Below are 18,659 nucleotides of genomic sequence, written 5' to 3' on the forward strand. Positions count from 1 at the left end.
CATTACAACAATTCCAAACCTACACTTCATTCTAGAAAAGGGAAGAACACCAGCTATATTGGGCTGGTGTTGTAAACTTCCCAGATTATAAATAGCACATCACGGAAAAAGGAAACAATTGATGCTTCTTCAATCATAGAGTGCTGCTTGTGAGAATTTGTACAATATCAGCAAAAAATCATTTGCCAAATGTTTGCCATAGTTTTATACAGATAAATAAGCATGCATAATTTGGACAGGGACCCTGAAGGCAGACAGTGATTCATATCATCTGCAGAAAAGAATTTACTGTAAGAGAAACAAACAAACCTGCACACTTGTAGTGGTCAACACAACTGGACAGCACAATGCACACTCTTATCTGAAGAGACGCCAATAAAATCTACACCAGTCAGCTAATCTATAATTAGCACTTTCCTTTGTATTTGACCTCTCAATGTTAGGCTTAGAATTACTGGCATTTTTTGAATGGAGCTTAATTTTATTTACTCACCACAAGGTAAATACAAACATCAGCTTACCTTGGTAAAAACAGCACATGTAACTAAAGTCTTTGTTGTATGGCAAATACGAATCTGTATTGACCAAGTCCTAATCCACTTCAAAAGCACAGAAAAAAATCACTAATTCCCACAAATCAAACCTCCTGAGCTTGCAGTTAAGTAACTGAAATTCTTCACCTTAAATAGGTTACTATCTCAGCACACAAAAAAAAACTGATGAATGTGTGAATTATCTGACAACTCAAAACCACCAGGGTTAACAACAAAGGTTAACAACCCATATTAGGAAGTAGGTCAGGGTTCACAGTTCATGGAGCATGCCCTGTCATGAGCAGACAATCCAATTGTAAATACATGAATAGATTAACAAAAGAGCATGGAATTTTATCATGTGGATTGATAAAGGGCTTACAAAAAAGCTTTCATTTCAAATAAGATTAGAAAGATAAAGCATTTAATTAATAAAACTCAAAGTACTATAGAATTATTTATGGATGTGTTTTCAAGATTTATGTAATTCCATACAAATGTTTTACAGATTTCTGGAATATTTACAAATGCAGCTGTACCTCTAGTAGTAGATAATCAGCATTGATTACTTGTCTCTATATATTCTGGCATTGGGCAATATTACACAGAGCTCTTAGTGCAGTGAACAATGAGGGTGAATGCACCTTGAGACAACAGTCTCCACACCAATCTAAGGACACGCCCCCAGGCCCCGCAAATTACTACTGTACAAAGGAATACGCCTCCTAGTTCTACAAAATTATACCTCTGTATGATAAACATGGAATCATGTCTAAATGAAATCTGAACCTGAGTGCTAAATTAACCCAAAGTACCGTGAAATATTACAGGACAGTATGAAAGATTAAAATATTAAATTCATTCCACTGTAGAAGAATATACAAGGGGAAATTATTTGCACCAAAAGTTTGTGAATTCTTAAATCTGACAATTTATAGAAATATTAATTTTCTTCATCCTATGACACAGGTTACATATTTCTATTCATTTCGTTATCTAATGTTTTTGGTCACCTCAACTGGTTGCATATCTATATATATTACATGTACCTCTGTGTTGGTCATTGACATACTTAGAGGACATATGATGGACATTACCCCCACTCCATCCTACCCCTCAGAGAGTTCCACTTTAATTCACATTTCACCCCTCAGAGAGTTCCACTCTTACTATTTCACCTCTCAGAGAATTCCACTCTATTTTACATTTCACCCTTCAGAGAGTTCCACTCTTGCTATTTCACCCCCCAGAGTTTCACTCTATTTCACCCCTCAGAGAGTTCCACTCTATTTCCCAATCATTTCCTTCCTATGAGAAAAAACAACAACACTGGACCCTTCACCCAAAATTATTGTGTGTCAAGTTTGATTTGGTTAAAACCCATCCTCAATAAAACATTACCCCCCCCCCCCACCCCCCACCCCTCCCAGCAAGGACTCAAATCACAACCAGAGACAAATATAAGAATACTACCATCCAGACATTCACATGGAGGCAATTGTCAACTTAAATCCATGTTGAGAACTCAATTTCTATAAACACAAGATGACACACAATTATGGTTTAATCAACTATGGAAAATCAATCAATGAACCACATACAATTGGCTGTTTCTCACGTAAACATATGCTTGAGTGACTGAGTGTCAAATAACTAATAAGGTACCTATAATTATCCGATCCACTGAAACCTTGGTGATAAAAATTGACTACAATACCTCACTGCATACAACTGTCAATAGTCATGCAGCTATCAAACACAACACAACCTAACTGCATACAATAGCACCAGTAAAATCTCTGGTACATTTTCATAAAGGAATATTTGTGCCAGACAGTACTTGTGTATAATCTCTCCATTACAAAGTTAAGGTTTCTCAATAAAAATTCACCAGTCACCTTGACCTTGGTTCATGGTTAAGACACATTGTTTGGAAATAAGCAACCTTTGAGCCAAGTATGGCCTTCTAATGTCTCTCTGTTACAAAGTTATGGCCTGGAGAAGTACTTGTAAATTTGTTTTTACCTTGCATCAAATTACCTTTGTCAGGAATATGACACACTGTCTAGTCAGTAGCAGTCTTTACAATATGACCTTCTTATTTCTCCATAAATTACAGCCCTGACACAAAGTATGATACGGAAGGTCACAAGATGGAGATAGAAAGATGAAAATTTAAACATGATTTCTGTATGTTTACTATGTTATCCAAACTTTGTTGGGGTTACTAAACAATGTACCTAAATCCGTTTTCCTAAATATGAATGCATGGAAATCAAAGTGTGATGAATGCTGCATGGTGAGACATACATTTTCATAAAGCACTTCCATGTGTTTTTCATTCGTCTGCTCACCATGCAGACTTCATACCACTGTGATTTTCAGAGAATAATCACTCAAAGCTAAATTAACTACATGTATAATCATATTTTTGCTCCTATTTTCTTTTTCCTTTCTATTTTTCTTATACAAAGTCTTAAGGAGGAATGACACATCAGAGGAAAACCATTTTGAAATTGAAAAGTTTAAAATTTACCTTATCTATGAATAAAATGCAGTTTCAGCAGAGGCCACCTGAAAAAAATCCCAACCCACACTAGACTTGAACTCACAATCTATAGGTTCCATTAAAAGACTAAACAATACGATTTGGAAAGGAAATATATTACATCTCTTATTCCTATTATATTTTGACAGGAAGTCAGCTCTAAAATGTGTTATTCCTCCTTAAAGATGTTTTCAATACAAAATAAGACACAGATTTCAAGCTTTGTTTATAATTTCCATAATACCCAAAATGAGCATCACCTTTTGACAAAAAATTGAAATAAAGAGATAACCCAATTTGAAAACTTCACTGGGATATGAATCTGGGCGGTCACAGATCAAATCCTGGTAAATATATACCCCATACGAGGTTTTTTCCTCGGGCTCATAATTTTGGCTTCTTTTAGCAGTTTGGTATCATGCTGCCAAATTTTAAGGAAGAATAATTATACATCCTCATAATGACTAACTTCCTTTGAAAACATGAATGAAAATATAAACATCGACAATACTTGTATACTCCTTTTAAATCTAATTGCCTTGCTGGGTAGCTCAGTAGATTCACATGTCGATTGCTGATCTGTAGATCAAGGGTTCAAGTCTAGCAGGGGTTTAAATTTTCCCCCCAGTTTACTTTCTATCATCAAGTTGCATCTTTTAACTAAATAAGGTAATTTGAAAGTGAGATAAAAAGTTAATGTCTATCCCTGAATTTCAAAATATTATTGTACATACTGTATCCTTCACTTTCTATCCAAATCAGATTTCTCTAAATTTGTACCCAAATATGTCAGTATCATAAAACGTATTTTTGCAAGAAAGATAACTCTGCATAACACTTGCTTTTTTATGTTTAAGGTGCATGTAGCACTCTTCAGCTCGAGAGGTAAATAAACTATTGGTTTTTATTTAATGTTGGCATTTCTGTTGACAATAAAAGATTTTACAGATAAGTTATCAAACAATACTGTTCATCAATTTTTATGTTTTGGGACTCAATGTACACCAAAAAATATTCCACTAAAATCAGTTGCCGACCATTGTCTAGAAAAATGCTGAAGTTCACCTATGGAGAAAAAACACTATAAGGAATATGCATTTGAGATGAACATGCCCATAACATGACACTAACAAGCTAACCACCTGCCGCACATCATGACAATCAACACCATGACTCAGAAACAAACTGAGAGCTCCTTCATTATTCCAATTTGTGCGGTATCATTACATATATGTAAGTGAGGGACTATTTCATCACAGAGGACTTCTGTAATAATTCTACATGTTCATATCTACATCAAGTTGGAACAAAGTAAAAAGGGGACACAACACAAATTGAGAAGGTTGAGGAATTTCAATGGGAATGAAGAGTAGCGTTTCACAACAAGGCCTAGCTAATTGTGATATGAATTTGAAATTGCAAAAACAACAGAGCTATCCTCCATTTCTGATCTATCCTTGTTACACCTTAGCTGTACATTTTCATCTGATTGATGGCCTTGCTTCAAACTGACATCTGTGACCTATGACCCCCCAAATACTTCATTAGAAGTTGAAGCTATTTATGTTTGGTATACATGTTTGAAATACAAAGGAATACCACAAATGCATATATCAAAACTTGGGGGGAAAAAATTTGTAGATTTTTCAACCACAAAAGTTTTAAAATGGACAGGTAGCTGTCTAAGTTTAAAGACATATGGATGGTGGAGGACATATCTATACTATACAGTGTGATGCTGAAAGTCTAAGGTATTCAACCCAACATAATTAACAAATCTTACAACAATGCAATCAAATAATAATGGGTAAATGTGGCGTATTGTGTATGAAAGCCGTACATCCATCTCATTGACCTTGAAGTTTTTATGCATTGTCTCCCTTGTTCAAAAATGAGGAAAAAATTCATTAACAAAAATCTTTACATTATTAAATATTATTCCCAGCAGCTAAAATACATCTTTCTTCCATGAGATTTTATTCGAACCCTTTCTTTGATTTTTGTTTATCAGTCATTCCCAATGACATCAATGCAAAATATTTATAAAAGGATATTATCAATTGGAAAATCCCTTTTGAATCAATAAAGCCTTCAAAATGAGACCAAGATTTCATGACTGTGATCTGACGTTTTATTGATAAAGTAGAGTTGAACTTCCGTATCTCAAAACGTCGATATCTCGAATACCGCTACTAAACTGATACCATGGAGATATCTCGAATACCGCTACTAAACTGATACCATGGATATGTCAAAGTGAGTTGGAAGTCCCAACTACATTTTCTTTAAGTATTTTAACCTCAATATCTCAAATATCTTAAAAGTTTTCCTCTGTGACCCACTGAGTTTGAGATAAAGATAATAGGTATGTAATGGAAGTACTAACACAGGTTCGATGATTTTTAATTTCAGTTCAAACCAAATGTTAAAAGCTAGACATTTCTCAGAGATACGGAATCTCTCAAAGGGACTGAGAGACAACTCCAAATGGACTCTCTGCTGAGCACTAACGAGGAATTAAAAGTTAGCACACAAGCTCATCAGACATACACAACTGATGTCCAGTGAATCTGCAGTAACCTTATAATGTCACAAACATTGATCAAAGTTTTAAACTCAGTACCAAGAGCATATAGAATTAGACGTGTATCTTCATCTGTGGTTCATCATTTCATATTGTGAAACTAATACTAGAATTACAGAATATCTTACATTTGAAAGGCATTGAAGTGAAAGTACACCAGACCCAGACCATACATGAAGGGGGCATTCTGAAATAAGAAAACAAAAATTAACACAATTTATATGGGCATGCATTAACAATCCAATTATCATTCATTATGTAAAATTTATGTCTAATTTTTGTCACTGACTAAACATGGAAAACTAATGATAGGTTAGTATTGCTGATTCAAATGATCAATGTTAAACACAGTAAAGATTCGTCTAGAATTCATCAAACTCGCAGATCAAACTAAGAGAGACAACTCTTCACAATTTTTAATCTTACAGATACAAGTATAGCTATACCTTCCAGTGATCTTCTCGGAGATGAAAAAATCTTTGATACGCAGACAGGGCTGAAAAATAGGACAAGAGGTAGAGGTAAAATAGAAGCCACAGCCTGTCTTGTTTGTATAACTTGTAATGTTTGGTAAACACGAAGAAGCAGCATTCATGGTATAAAACTGTTCTTTAACAAAGTAATTACGATCATTAAAAACACATTAATTCATTAGTGCTAACTTATGTACACTAATATTATAACTGAAAAGTCTGCTACATTTGACCTTGTGAGTACAGTACTGTTTACTCAGATTATGACCTAGTGAGTACTGGGTTTTTTTTTTCTGATGAAGACAGCTAACTATGGTGACCTTGTGAGTATCGGTAAAAAAAAACAAGAAGCCCATGGGCCTAGAATCGCTCTTCTGATACATTGTAGAACAGGCAAAAATTCTCACTAACCAAGATTCATCAATTAACAAAGTTTGATGATGTTAAGTCAAATAGTACCTGAAAATTTAAATGTAGCTGTCAAAAAGTAAGTCATGGTGACCTACTTTTGGTCGACACACTGAAGACTCAAGATGCATCAACTGACAAGTCAAATAGTATTCAAATATAGCCGTCAAATTCCAAAAGAAGGCCACAATGATCTACTTTTTGGTCGACACACTCCAAAGACTCAAGATGCATCAACTGACAAAGTTTGATAACTGAAGTCAAATAGTATCTGAAATATTCAGATATAAATGTCAAATTTCAAAAGTAGGTCACAGTGACCTACTTTTTGGTTGACACACTCTGAAGACTCAAGACCCATCAAGCGACAAAGTTTGATGATTGTAAGTCAAATAGTATCTGAAATATTCAAATATAGTCGTCAAATTCCAAAAGTAGGTCACGGTGACCTACTTTTTGGTCAACAAACTATGAAGACTCAAGATGCATTAACTGACAAAGTTTGATGATCCTAGCTTTCATAGTGTCCAAAATATGCATCTAAAATTGAAAATGTGAAATTTGAATGTCTGAAAAATTCAAAAAGTAGGTCACTGTGATCTACTTTTTTTTATAAATATGTTTCCAGGCCTCTAGACACATCAACTTTCAAGGTTTGATGATTCTAAACTTCTCAGTATCTGAAATAACAACCTAAAATGTATTCATAAATGATTAGCCATCAAATTCAGAAAGTAGGTCATGGTGACATACTTTTTACATGACGCACTTTAAGGTCCCATGATCCATCAACTGACAACTTTTGATGATCATCGGCTCAAAAGTGTCCAAGATATGCATCAAAATCCATTTAATAATAATTACCTGCGACATTCAAAAAGTAGGTCACCATGACCTACTTTTGAGACAACATGATATTAGGTCCTAAGATGCATCAACTGACAAATTTGATTATCCTAGTCCTTATACTAAGCAAAATATCAAAGTTTTAACAAAACAAAATTTAAGGTCAACTTTGAAGTGACCTTGAGACCACACCCTTTGCCCCAGGATGATGCCTTGAACAATTCAACCTATCCTCATCCTTATGCATAAGTTTGGTGATAATTTGCCCAGTGGTTCTTGAGAAGAAGATTTTTAGCAACCACAACTTTTGTTTGCAGTTTCCTAATTATCTCCCCTTGTTAAAGGGTCACAACCCTGGTTTTAGTACAAATGAAAGCCCTTTGGCCAAGGATACCCTGTGACAAATTTGACAAAAATTGGCCAAGGGGTTCTTGAGATATAGCCCTTTTTCCAAAAAGTTGACTCATGCCAGACATATGGCCATATGATTAGCTCTGAGCCTTTGGCTCAGAAGAGCTAAAAACTGACATGATACTATACGATATCAAATTTAATGATACATGATATATTGGGTTTTACTATTTATCAATGTAAAATCAAACACAAAACAATAAAACAACAACAAAAAACAGATAACAACACAAAATAAAACAACTATTCCTTTGTTCTTCTTCCTGAGACAAACCAAGAGAATTGATAAAATCATCCACTGAACTTCAATCAAAGTATATAAATTCACGACTTTATCCACGGTAACGACTTTTTTTTTCAATATGTCACTAAATCTGATTAATTATCTCATTATGAACTGATGTTGTTACAAAGGTAAGAAAATCACATGCACATACATATGTAACAGGAATGAATTTATATGCATATTATTTATGTGTTATTTTGTATATTTACCTGTCTTCGATGTTGTACTACCTTCAGTTCGTTGTTTATTTACACTTAAATCTTATTTGACAGTTTCTGCATATGCCCACATGTTCAATCATCAAAAACAATCTTTAACTTTCGTAACCTTGATTTTCATTGGATAATTCTCCGGAAGTACATGATTTAACCTCTATGGGTGGTATTAAAATACGGGTAAAGTTCATACCCTCAGTATTCTATTCAATAAATTCAAATTTATGTATGATTTTCTATGATCCCAATTTAGTATGAATACCCTGATTTTTGTTAGTTGGGGGACTTAAAAAGCATTAACTTGCTGTAAGTATCTCACTTTAGATCCAGGTTTATTAAATAATTATACATAATCTGAATAGGGTTTTCATTTCATTAGCCACCCCCACCCCCTTCCGTCTAAGTTAGGCAGGATACCTTGTTCCTACCCTGGGTTGGGGGTTGGTTTATATATTATCATTATATATACATATACTTATATTCAGAGACAGGATTTTTCCTTATCATTTTTGAATCATCATTTAATCTTTGATTTATTTTTTCTCTCTTCTTTGTGTATTGTTAAATAAACATCTTTGTCTGTTGAACTGTGTTGTCATTACGGCTGACTCAAGGTGTGAAAACATACTAGAAAATAAGACCAAACAGAATTCATATCCAAAAGAACCTGGGAAATAATCAAAATTAAGGTTCTAGAGTGTCAAAACGGTCAAATCCTCCTATCACAAGAGGTGCCGAGGATTTTCATCCTATTACATATACATAGCTGACATCTCCAGAGGCACGAGGTGTCTCGCTGCATTCATTTACTTCAATGTTGTGATGCCAGTGCAAACGAAATATCAAATTCGTTGTCCCTCCCGATGTGACGACTACTGCTGAACACAAACTGCATTTGACTTGTTTGTTTGTCTGAATTTTTTTTCATAACTGAAATAATTCCAGCATTTCAATTTTGCATAAATGATATTAGGAAGGTCGATCCCAATCAAAAATATTGAAAGTTAACCCAAATACACAAAGAAATAGATTGGTAGGTGCATCGAAGGTTATGCATCGATACTTGACAAAGACCTAAAAATCAATATATATCAAGATCTCAATATATCAGTGGGTTTTTTTTTTAGATGAAGGCAGGTGACTAGGACCTTTTGAATACTGTTTTTCAGACAGAGGACTATTACCTTTGGGATACTGCTCTAGAAGAAGGAGAAGGTGACCCAGCTGGCAGTAAATTTTTGGATCCACCGATGCATCAATTTCCTCTCCTTCCTTTCCTCCATCCCTTTTGGACTTCTGAATTATTTCTTGCTCAAAATACTTAATACCCTAAGTGGGAAAAAAAGCAAAACTTGTTGTGTTTATGATACAGATTTCTACTTTACGATCCATTTACATTATTGTATTGATGGTGCACAAAAATATCTGTCAACATCCTTCATTTTGTGTTGAGGTTCAGTAAAGATAACTTCACAGTTAAATTTCACATGGGGCTCTAATTTTCATGGATCTCATAAATAGCCTTTCAAATTACAACACAATAGGCCCATGGGCCACATCGCTCACCTGAATCACCTTGACCCAGCCATTGTTCAGCTGTTGTGATTTTTAAAAGTTTTATTATCCAACCTAGCCCCAAAGGAGCAAACATAACTGAAAATGAATTCACATTACATATAGAACACCAATATGACTAATATGATCTTGCTGTTCTGGATAAGACCAAGGTCACAAGGTAATAGATCATGGTATGATATGAAGATCTTGTCATAAGAAATCTACATACAGAATATGAAAATTCTATCTTGAATAGTTCAAGATATATCAAACTGGCGAGATTGCTAAGATCAGAATCAGCCTGTCTGGATACAGTGCATGTAACCAAGACAAAGACATATGGAGAAGGAGGGTTGACATGGCGACAGTGACACTTTGGAATGGTCTACCATGTGGACTTAGGAATGTACAGACACTTGACTGTTTTAAAAGAGATTTAAAGACCCACCTATTTCGTCATGCTTTTGATATGTGATCTGAAATTTTGTTTTTTATATGTATTTATTATTTTCTTTCCTAGAACATTTATGCCAAGTGTTTTAGCTTTAGTCATTTTTTTTTTCCACACTGTTTTAGAAATCTGGTATTTTAAGTCCGTTTATTGTTTGGTGAGTTTGATCTTTGTATTTTTTACCGTACCATCCTAAAACACTTTAGAGTACTTTTTAGATACTTGTGCATAGTGCTCTACAATAAAAAAAACTTTAGCTATCAATCTTAATAATAAATAATAATGTTTCATTTTGATAATTTTACAGATCTATGTAATATTTTATGTCATACTGTCATTTAATTTCATTTAATTGTGTTTTATTGTTGCAATCATCTCTACCCTTGTAAAGCGCCTTAGAGTAATATGTTTTATATAATGCACAATATAAATTTTATTCATTATCTTTATTATAAGATTTTTATTAAAAGTAGGTCAAACTTCCAGGTCAAAGTCAAAAGATCAAACAACAAAGTATATCAAGGTCTTGCCTTAAAAAATCTATATACAAAATATAAAGGCTTTACCTTAAATAGTTCAGGAGACATTTGATTTGAAAAGTGGATCTATCTCTAAGGACAAGGTCACAATGTCAAACTTCACATGATATAAAGGTCTTGCCATAAAGAACCTATGTACAAAATATGATAGCCCTACCTTAAATGGTTCAGGAGATATTAAATAGATCAGGAATTTTATTTTTAAATAAGGTTAAAGTCCAAGGTCAAAAGATCCAATACCATTCTGTACAAGGCCTTGCCATAAAGAATTTATATTCAAAATATGAAAGCTCCATCTAAAATAGTTCTGAATACATTTAATAGGTTATGTTTTCTTTAAAGTACGTTAAACTCTGCGTTTAAGATCACAAGGTCAATGATCATAATATGAAATGAAAGGTCTTGTCAAAAGAAATATCTATACAAGATATGAAAGATCTACCTTATATTGTTCATGATATATTATGTAGGTCAGATTTTTATTAAAAGTAGGTCAAACTTCAAGGTGAAGGACACAAGATCGCACATCATTGGATCACATGAAAGGTCTTGCCATAAGAAATGTATATACAAAATATGAAAGTCCTAGCTTAAATATTTCAAGAGATATTTTTAAATATATATCCCATATATATCAGTATATAAAACTTTGATCACCAATTGTGGTCCCACCCTATCCTGGGGGGTGGGAGGGGGGGCATAATTTTAGCAAACTTGTATCTGCACTATGTCAAAAAGCTATCATAAACATTTAAAATTTTCTGGCCCAGTGATTCTAAAAGATTTTCCCTACATATTTAGATGTAAAATGTGATTTCCTATTGTGACCCCCTCCTAAAGCCTGGAGAACATGATTTTAACAAACTTGAATCTACATTAGGAAGCTTTCATGTAAATTTCAACTTGCCTAGCCCAGTGGTTTTTGAGGAGAAGTATAAATGACCCCACCTATTTTAGCACTTTCATGTTTATCTCCCCTTTGAAAGGAGCATGGCCTTTCATTTGAACAAACTTGAGTCCAGTTCACCTAGGGATGATTTGTACAAAGTTTCATTGAAATAGGTCCGTTGGTTCTGGAGAAAAGGATTTTTAGAATTTGTCAGTGTATTTATGCTATTTTGCCATTATCTCCCCTTGGAGAAGGCTGTTGCCTTCATTTGAACAAACTTGAATCCCCTTATACAAAGATGTCTTTTGCCAAGTTTGGTTGAAATTGGCCCAGTGGTTCTGGAGAAGTTGAAAATGTGAAAAGTTTACACACACAAGGACAGACAATGGTGATCAAAAATGCTCACTTGAGTTTTCAGCTCAGGCGAGCTAATAAAAACCCCATATACGCTGTTATCCGTACACTACTCATAGTGTTTTTTAAGGCCTAATTTGGGACTGAATATCGGTCCTACTTCCAATCAGAATTTTTTAAAAATTTTCCCAAAATCTGACCAAAAAATTCCCAATTGTAATTTCTGAAAATTCTTTGTATAACATATCTATTAAACAAAACGTTTATATCGTGTACACTTTATCTACTGTGGCACATCCTTCAAGTTGTGATTTCTGGTACATCATGTATTGCGTTAAAAAACTAAGAAATGGGCAGAGAAAAACAGTAAAATATAGTCGTTTTTTCAGAAGGTAGATCTTAATGAAGTAAATCAGGTTGAATCTCATGTGTCGACAGATGACTGTCATTTTCATTAAAAATGAATTTTCACAATTTTCTTGCTCTATCGCTAATTTTCCCCAAATGTAAAGCCCCCGGGCCCCCGTCCCAAAGTAAATTTTTTTAAGAAAAGCACTGTCTCATGCTGTCATTACCTGTACATTACATGTATCCTGTCATTATTGTCCACTGAATAATACATTGGTTTTAATGTACAAGTACAACGTCATTACTGTTTACTTGATTTATTTGTGAAACACAATGTCGCTAATCTTGACAAAATCCTAATGTGGCAAATGTAATATCTAACATCTGACCTTCACCTGATTTAATATGAATTTGACCTTGACCTTTCAGTTGACCGGCATGTTTCTACTTTGCATTATCACCATGTATCACTGACACCAGATATTGCTATCAATAAGCAAATGTATAAAAAGTGGTTTTAAAAAGAATGAATTCACATCTTGGTGTGTTATTACTTCAAACATCCTCGCTTCGATTGGTAGCAATGTCTGTGATACACGGTGATTATTCAAAACTTGACTGAAGTTAAAGTTGCTGACAGACAAATCAGAAAGTATGCCTCCTGATTTTCAATCTCATTGACATCATTACTACAATTTATCAGTGTATGCACTATGCAGACTAGATAAAACCACAGTTTAATCATGATATTCAACATAAAAGAGAAAATCAAGATTTTGAACAGTTGGATAACTTCATCTGTTCATATCACCAAATTGACTTGTTTTGTGTCTTTACTGACTTGCTCGGATCTCAATATTGACTGTTTTGTGTCTTTACTGACTTGCTCGGATCTCAATATTGACTTGCCTTTTCTATCAAAGCTCGTTTAGTGGCCTCTTCTGGTCCGCTCAGCTTGATAAACCCAAAGAGACAACTACAATGAAACAAAACGCTTCTTATGAAAAGTTTCACAAGGGCTTATATGTATGCAACACCCAAAAATTCTTATATTTTTGGAAAGAAAAGGGCACACAATCAAGAGAGCTGTAGAAAAATTCATGGCTGCTCCGTGATTATCAGTTAACGAACATCAGTTCCACAGCTAACAGCAGAACTGTAGCTACACAGGGAGATTGCTATCAATCATTTTGGAGCCAATTCATTATGGACCAGTCTTCACGAAAACATTTAAAACTTGCTGGCCAGTCGGACCAGTGAACTGTCTGAATTTACTGGCCCACAGTGAAATTTACTGGCCCCCTAAATTTTCCTGTTTGTCACATACATTATGGAATGCATTGTAAAATTGTACAATTAATTTACTGAAACTATGGTTATTACTCGTATTCATATCCACCCTAAGACATCCTTTCTGTCGATTCCAGAAAAACAACACCATACACGGTATTTTCTCTCTCTCCACCTGCAAACAGCAAGACTACAACTTCATATATTTTTCACAAACATGAAAACAGCCCGAGTGCACCTTAGGAAGTAGCCTTCTCTACCAACATCAAAGTAGCCTTCTCTACTAACATCAAATGTAAACGATTGATTAATTCTATAAACTATAGAAATTGCATAAAATCAGAGATAACTGCACTTGACGAAGTTCATTTTAATTGGATAATGCAATAAAGCAGCAATTACCGGTGTGCTGTGCGATACAGAACGTGGCCATTTTTGTTGTTTCAACAAATTCACGTGATCAACGTACAATGACACAGTATCGGATCGTAAAGGGGGCGTATTGTTTCAGCTCTATTTTGAGTGTCCTCATTTGTCGTATTACAGTATATTATATATATGTGGTCATGTTATAGTATATTTATATATAGTAGACTTCTATATATGTGGTCATATTACAGTATATAATCAAATATATGTGGTCATGTTACTGTATATCTATGTAACAGGAAGGGAGAAGACTCAAACTCAGGCCTCCAGGGGTGGTCTATGGCACAAAATGTAAAAGAAAGGGAGAAAATCAGTATATGCACCCATGGGTGCATGAGCCGAGTTGCATGGGATACATTGTAAAGCCAGGAATGACGTGGTATATTTATAATTGTGAAGAACTAATTTCAGTTTTAAACTTTTCGAGTTACTGTCCAGAAACCATATTTGTCTGAAGTTTTCAATCTATATTCGGTCACTGTGACCTTGACCTTTGTTCTCCAAAATCAATAGGGGCCTTGCTTTGCTGGTATCCAACAATATATCCACGTTTCATTTGATTCAAATTAAAAGATTTCGAGTTATCCTCCGGAAACCAAAATCCTTTTGGAATTTTAAATCTATTTTCAGTCACTGTGACCTTGACCTTTGACCTTTTTTCTCCAAAATCAATAGGGGTCTTCCTTACCTGGTACCCAACAATATATCAAAGTTTCATTTGATTTGGATTTAAACTTTCGGAGTTATCATCCGGAAACCATATTTTCCTGAAATTTTCATTCTATTTTCGGTCACTGTGACCTTGACCTTTGATCATTTTTCTCCAAAATCAATAGGGGTCTTCCTTACCTGGTACCAAACAATATATCACAGTTTCATTTGATTAGATTGTAAACTTTTCGAGTTATCATCCGGAAACCAATTGTTGACACCCAACCACCCGCCCGCATCACCAAACCAATAGCCGAGTTCAACTTCGTTGCAACTCGGCTAAAAATGCAATGGACCATATCAAGATTTGAACCCGATCCCCCTGAATCACTAGTCAGGTGCTCTATCTACAGAGCTATTTGGTCAACAGCGATTGAACCCAGCTGATTGCTTCATTTACATATATATAAACATATATGGTCATGTTACAGTGTATCTATATATTATAAATATAAGTGGCCATACAGTATATCTATAAGCCTATATGATAAATTTGTATGATGCAGGGATCAACATTAATGGTTGTTCGATTGCCTGAGGCAAGTGAAAGCCCAGTACGGACAAGTGAAACTCAATACACACTTTTCCAATGGGGCAAGTTATTATTTCAGTAGGAAATGTGATTATTATACTATAAATTGTGTTAAGCTTGATGAATATGATATTATATCAAATATTGGAAGGTAAAGCCCAACTCTTTATATTGTTGTTTTCTTTACTGAATCGTCAGATTATAGCGAATGCCCACTCTAGTGGATCATACTGTATCACCAACTGACAGAGATAATTAAGATAATTAGAATTACTGGTTGACAGGCTTATTGGAGTCTAAAATATTTCGGACAACAAAGATTTTCATTCGGACAAGTAAAACTTCGAGTTTACTTGCTCAAAGGGCTAGTGGGGTGAAAAGTTAATGTCTATCCCTATGAAAGGTCCAAGAGCGATCTAAACTTGTAAACTTCGTCCGCCAGACCATAAACATGCTTCCTGTTCACTACAATCTTTGATCAAACGCTGAGAATCGCGTAAATTAAAGCTACTTTCGGTACGTTTTACTACTTCTCTTGGTAGGAATAGCTATGCAGGTAAAATTCCTCTTCTTTGTACACCAGGGGCACCTACCTGTCATTATCCTCCAGTTGTGTTTTCTCATCAGCTGTAATTATCACTTCGGGGCTCTCTAAATTCATTGCATATGAAAGCTTAAGTATCTTGCTTACAAAATCCTATGTTTTTTAACATATAAGTTGCTTTAAAGACTAAAAAATATTATTAAGTACATAGAAACTTTTTCCGTCTTCAACATAATATGGCCATATTGATAACCCATCATATTAGCCAATGAAAACTCCCGACACAAACGCCGGTGTTATCTTTTTATTTTACAAAACGAAAATTGTTTGATACGATCCCGAAGGGTGTGTGTGAGAGAGCCAGACACTGATAAAACTATTTTTAAATCGTGAGGGCAGTTCATTTTATGGGAACAAATATTCTGTCTACGTCTCTATAAACGTGATCCACAGAATGTGAAAGATTTAAATACAAGATAATATATTGTTGGGGACATGTGGTGTTCAAGTTCTTTATTATCCTTGAGCCAAACGGCTCATCAGTGTGCGGACATGGTATTAGTACTGAGGAGAACTCGTACCCAGGAGAACTGGATTCTCATGGAGAAAAACTATGTCTTTAATGCCATATAAATTCTTGGAGCAAAAGTTTGTCATTATATAGTCATCAAAATTTTGATACGCGTTTATTTCATTACCATTTTAGGTATTGGAATCACAGGGGCTCGGTTGTCAGATATTGAAGTTTTGTATTATTTGTTCCCGAATAATGAATTGAAGTTTTGCATGATTTGTGTCCGAATAATAGATTATAGAAATAAAATCCACCACCAAAATCCGCTTTTATCGGGGTTTTAAAAAAGGTGTATCATGTGTACATAAAAAAAAGTACTTTTTTCTTACTGGTAAAAATCCTGAAATGTACGTTACATTTATATCATTATCTAAATTGCCAAAATATATGTAAAAGTAGTTAATGATTACCATAGAAAAGCTAATTCTATAGATTTTAAGTATTAGCCATTTTAAAAAAAGACAGGTTTATTACAAATTGATCAATGCAAACACAATGAAAAGAATCTATAAAAGTATCACATTGAAAAAAATGTTTCTTTATGTCCTGAAATGATTTTAACAGGGGGAAAATGTATTAAAGTTTACATTCAGAAATATCGTTTTGTTTATATAGGTTAGTATATTTAACGATGTTAAAACGCAATCCAAAAAATATGCCTTTCTCCTATAACACTCCTAATATTATAGACCTACTTTGGTGACACAGTGACGGTAACGTACATTTTCTGTGCAAAGAAATAAAATTATCCTCTTTTTCAACAATTTGTCATTATTTCAAGTATCAAGATTTGATAAAAAGAAAACTTGACTCAATATCTATAGATATTTTATTTTCATTACACATAATAATAATCTTTATACCTTTAAGTTTTATTTTTAAGAAATAATTTCGGTGTATGAGCTCTTATATTGAGAATGGGTGTTTAGGAGAACTCTATGGCACGCCAAATTCACAAAAATGAGCTAAACATAGTTTCACAGTTGATAAACTAGGTTTATCGACTGTAAACTATAGTTTACGGACCGTAAACTATAGTTAACGACGTTAATCTATATTTCACATCTGTAAACCATCTATGTTTCACAAGCGTAAACTATAATTAACAATGAAAACAATCATTAGCGATTGCAAAACATAGTTTATGTGATAAATACGGTTTCACGATTGTAAAACTACGGTTTACAAGTCATAGTTTATCTGATAAATATAGTATCACAATTTGTGAAACTAGGATTAACAATTGTGAACTATAGTTAACGAATGTAAATTATAGTTTACAAATGTGAATCTGTATTTATCAGCAAAATCTATTGTTAACGTTTATTTAAAGACAGATAAACTTAGATTAGCATTTGTAAACTATAGTTTACAACCGTTAAATATAGTTTTACGGATGAAAACTATAGTTAACGAATCGTTAACTATAGTTTACAGTTCGTAAACTATAGTTTACAGTCGATAAACCTAGTTTATCAACTGTGAAACTATGTTTAGCTCATTTTTGTGAATTTGGCGTGCCATAGAACTCGTACCTACATTTCTATTTGATAAATCTCCAGGAGAACTCGTACCCAGATGCAGATATTAATGGGTACGACTTCTCTTGGAGAACTCGTACCCGGGTTCGAGTACCCGACTTCTCCAGGAGAACTTGTACCCGAATTTCTGGGTACGAGTTCTCCTGGGTACGGTTTCTCCTGGTTGCGAGTTCTCCAGAAGTCGCGGACATGTCCTTATTGATATTTGCTCTCTTGAAAAGACATTTTTTCACAATTCAAAAGAGAATACTAGATACCTTTTATAAATATCCCTACAGCTATATATATATTACTTTTTTGCCTTTACAATAACATAAATGTGTGTATTGTCTTCTAGACATTGAGAGAGAGAGAGAGAGGTGAACTGTTGGGAGGGGATCATTTGAAATGATATGATAATATAATCTATAGGTAAATGAATAAAATCTCTTCGAAGATCTCTATCCTCAGACAAACATGTAACTAAGGTAATAAAAACAGATCAAACCAACTCTACGCACACTTTTCGGGAATGATGAAGTTGAATTTTAACCCGAAATTTACGTCAGCATATATATCTTCAAAACATGCACGGGCACATATCCAAAAAATTTCTT

At 34.2% G+C, this 18,659-nt stretch overlaps 1 protein-coding gene across 1 annotated transcript in view; it reads right to left on the reverse strand.

Annotated features, from left to right (window-relative positions):
- Window positions 1–16,225, reverse strand: part of LOC125660422 (histone demethylase UTY-like) — a 50,594-nt gene extending 34,369 nt beyond the window's left edge. Inside the window, exons 1-5 of the mRNA XM_048892246.2 lie at window positions 15,998–16,225; window positions 13,352–13,418; window positions 9,489–9,633; window positions 6,112–6,161; window positions 5,794–5,852 (exon numbers count right to left, since the gene is read on the reverse strand). Of these exons, the coding sequence (XP_048748203.1) occupies window positions 5,794–5,852; window positions 6,112–6,161; window positions 9,489–9,633; window positions 13,352–13,418; window positions 15,998–16,065 (389 nt within the window). The 5' untranslated portion in view covers window positions 16,066–16,225. The remainder of the gene's footprint in view (window positions 1–5,793; window positions 5,853–6,111; window positions 6,162–9,488; window positions 9,634–13,351; window positions 13,419–15,997) is intronic.
- Between the last annotated feature and the right edge of the window lie 2,434 nt (window positions 16,226–18,659).

Source organism: Ostrea edulis, chromosome 9 (assembly GCF_947568905.1).
Source record: "Ostrea edulis chromosome 9, xbOstEdul1.1, whole genome shotgun sequence".
Taxonomy (NCBI): domain Eukaryota; kingdom Metazoa; phylum Mollusca; class Bivalvia; order Ostreida; family Ostreidae; genus Ostrea; species Ostrea edulis.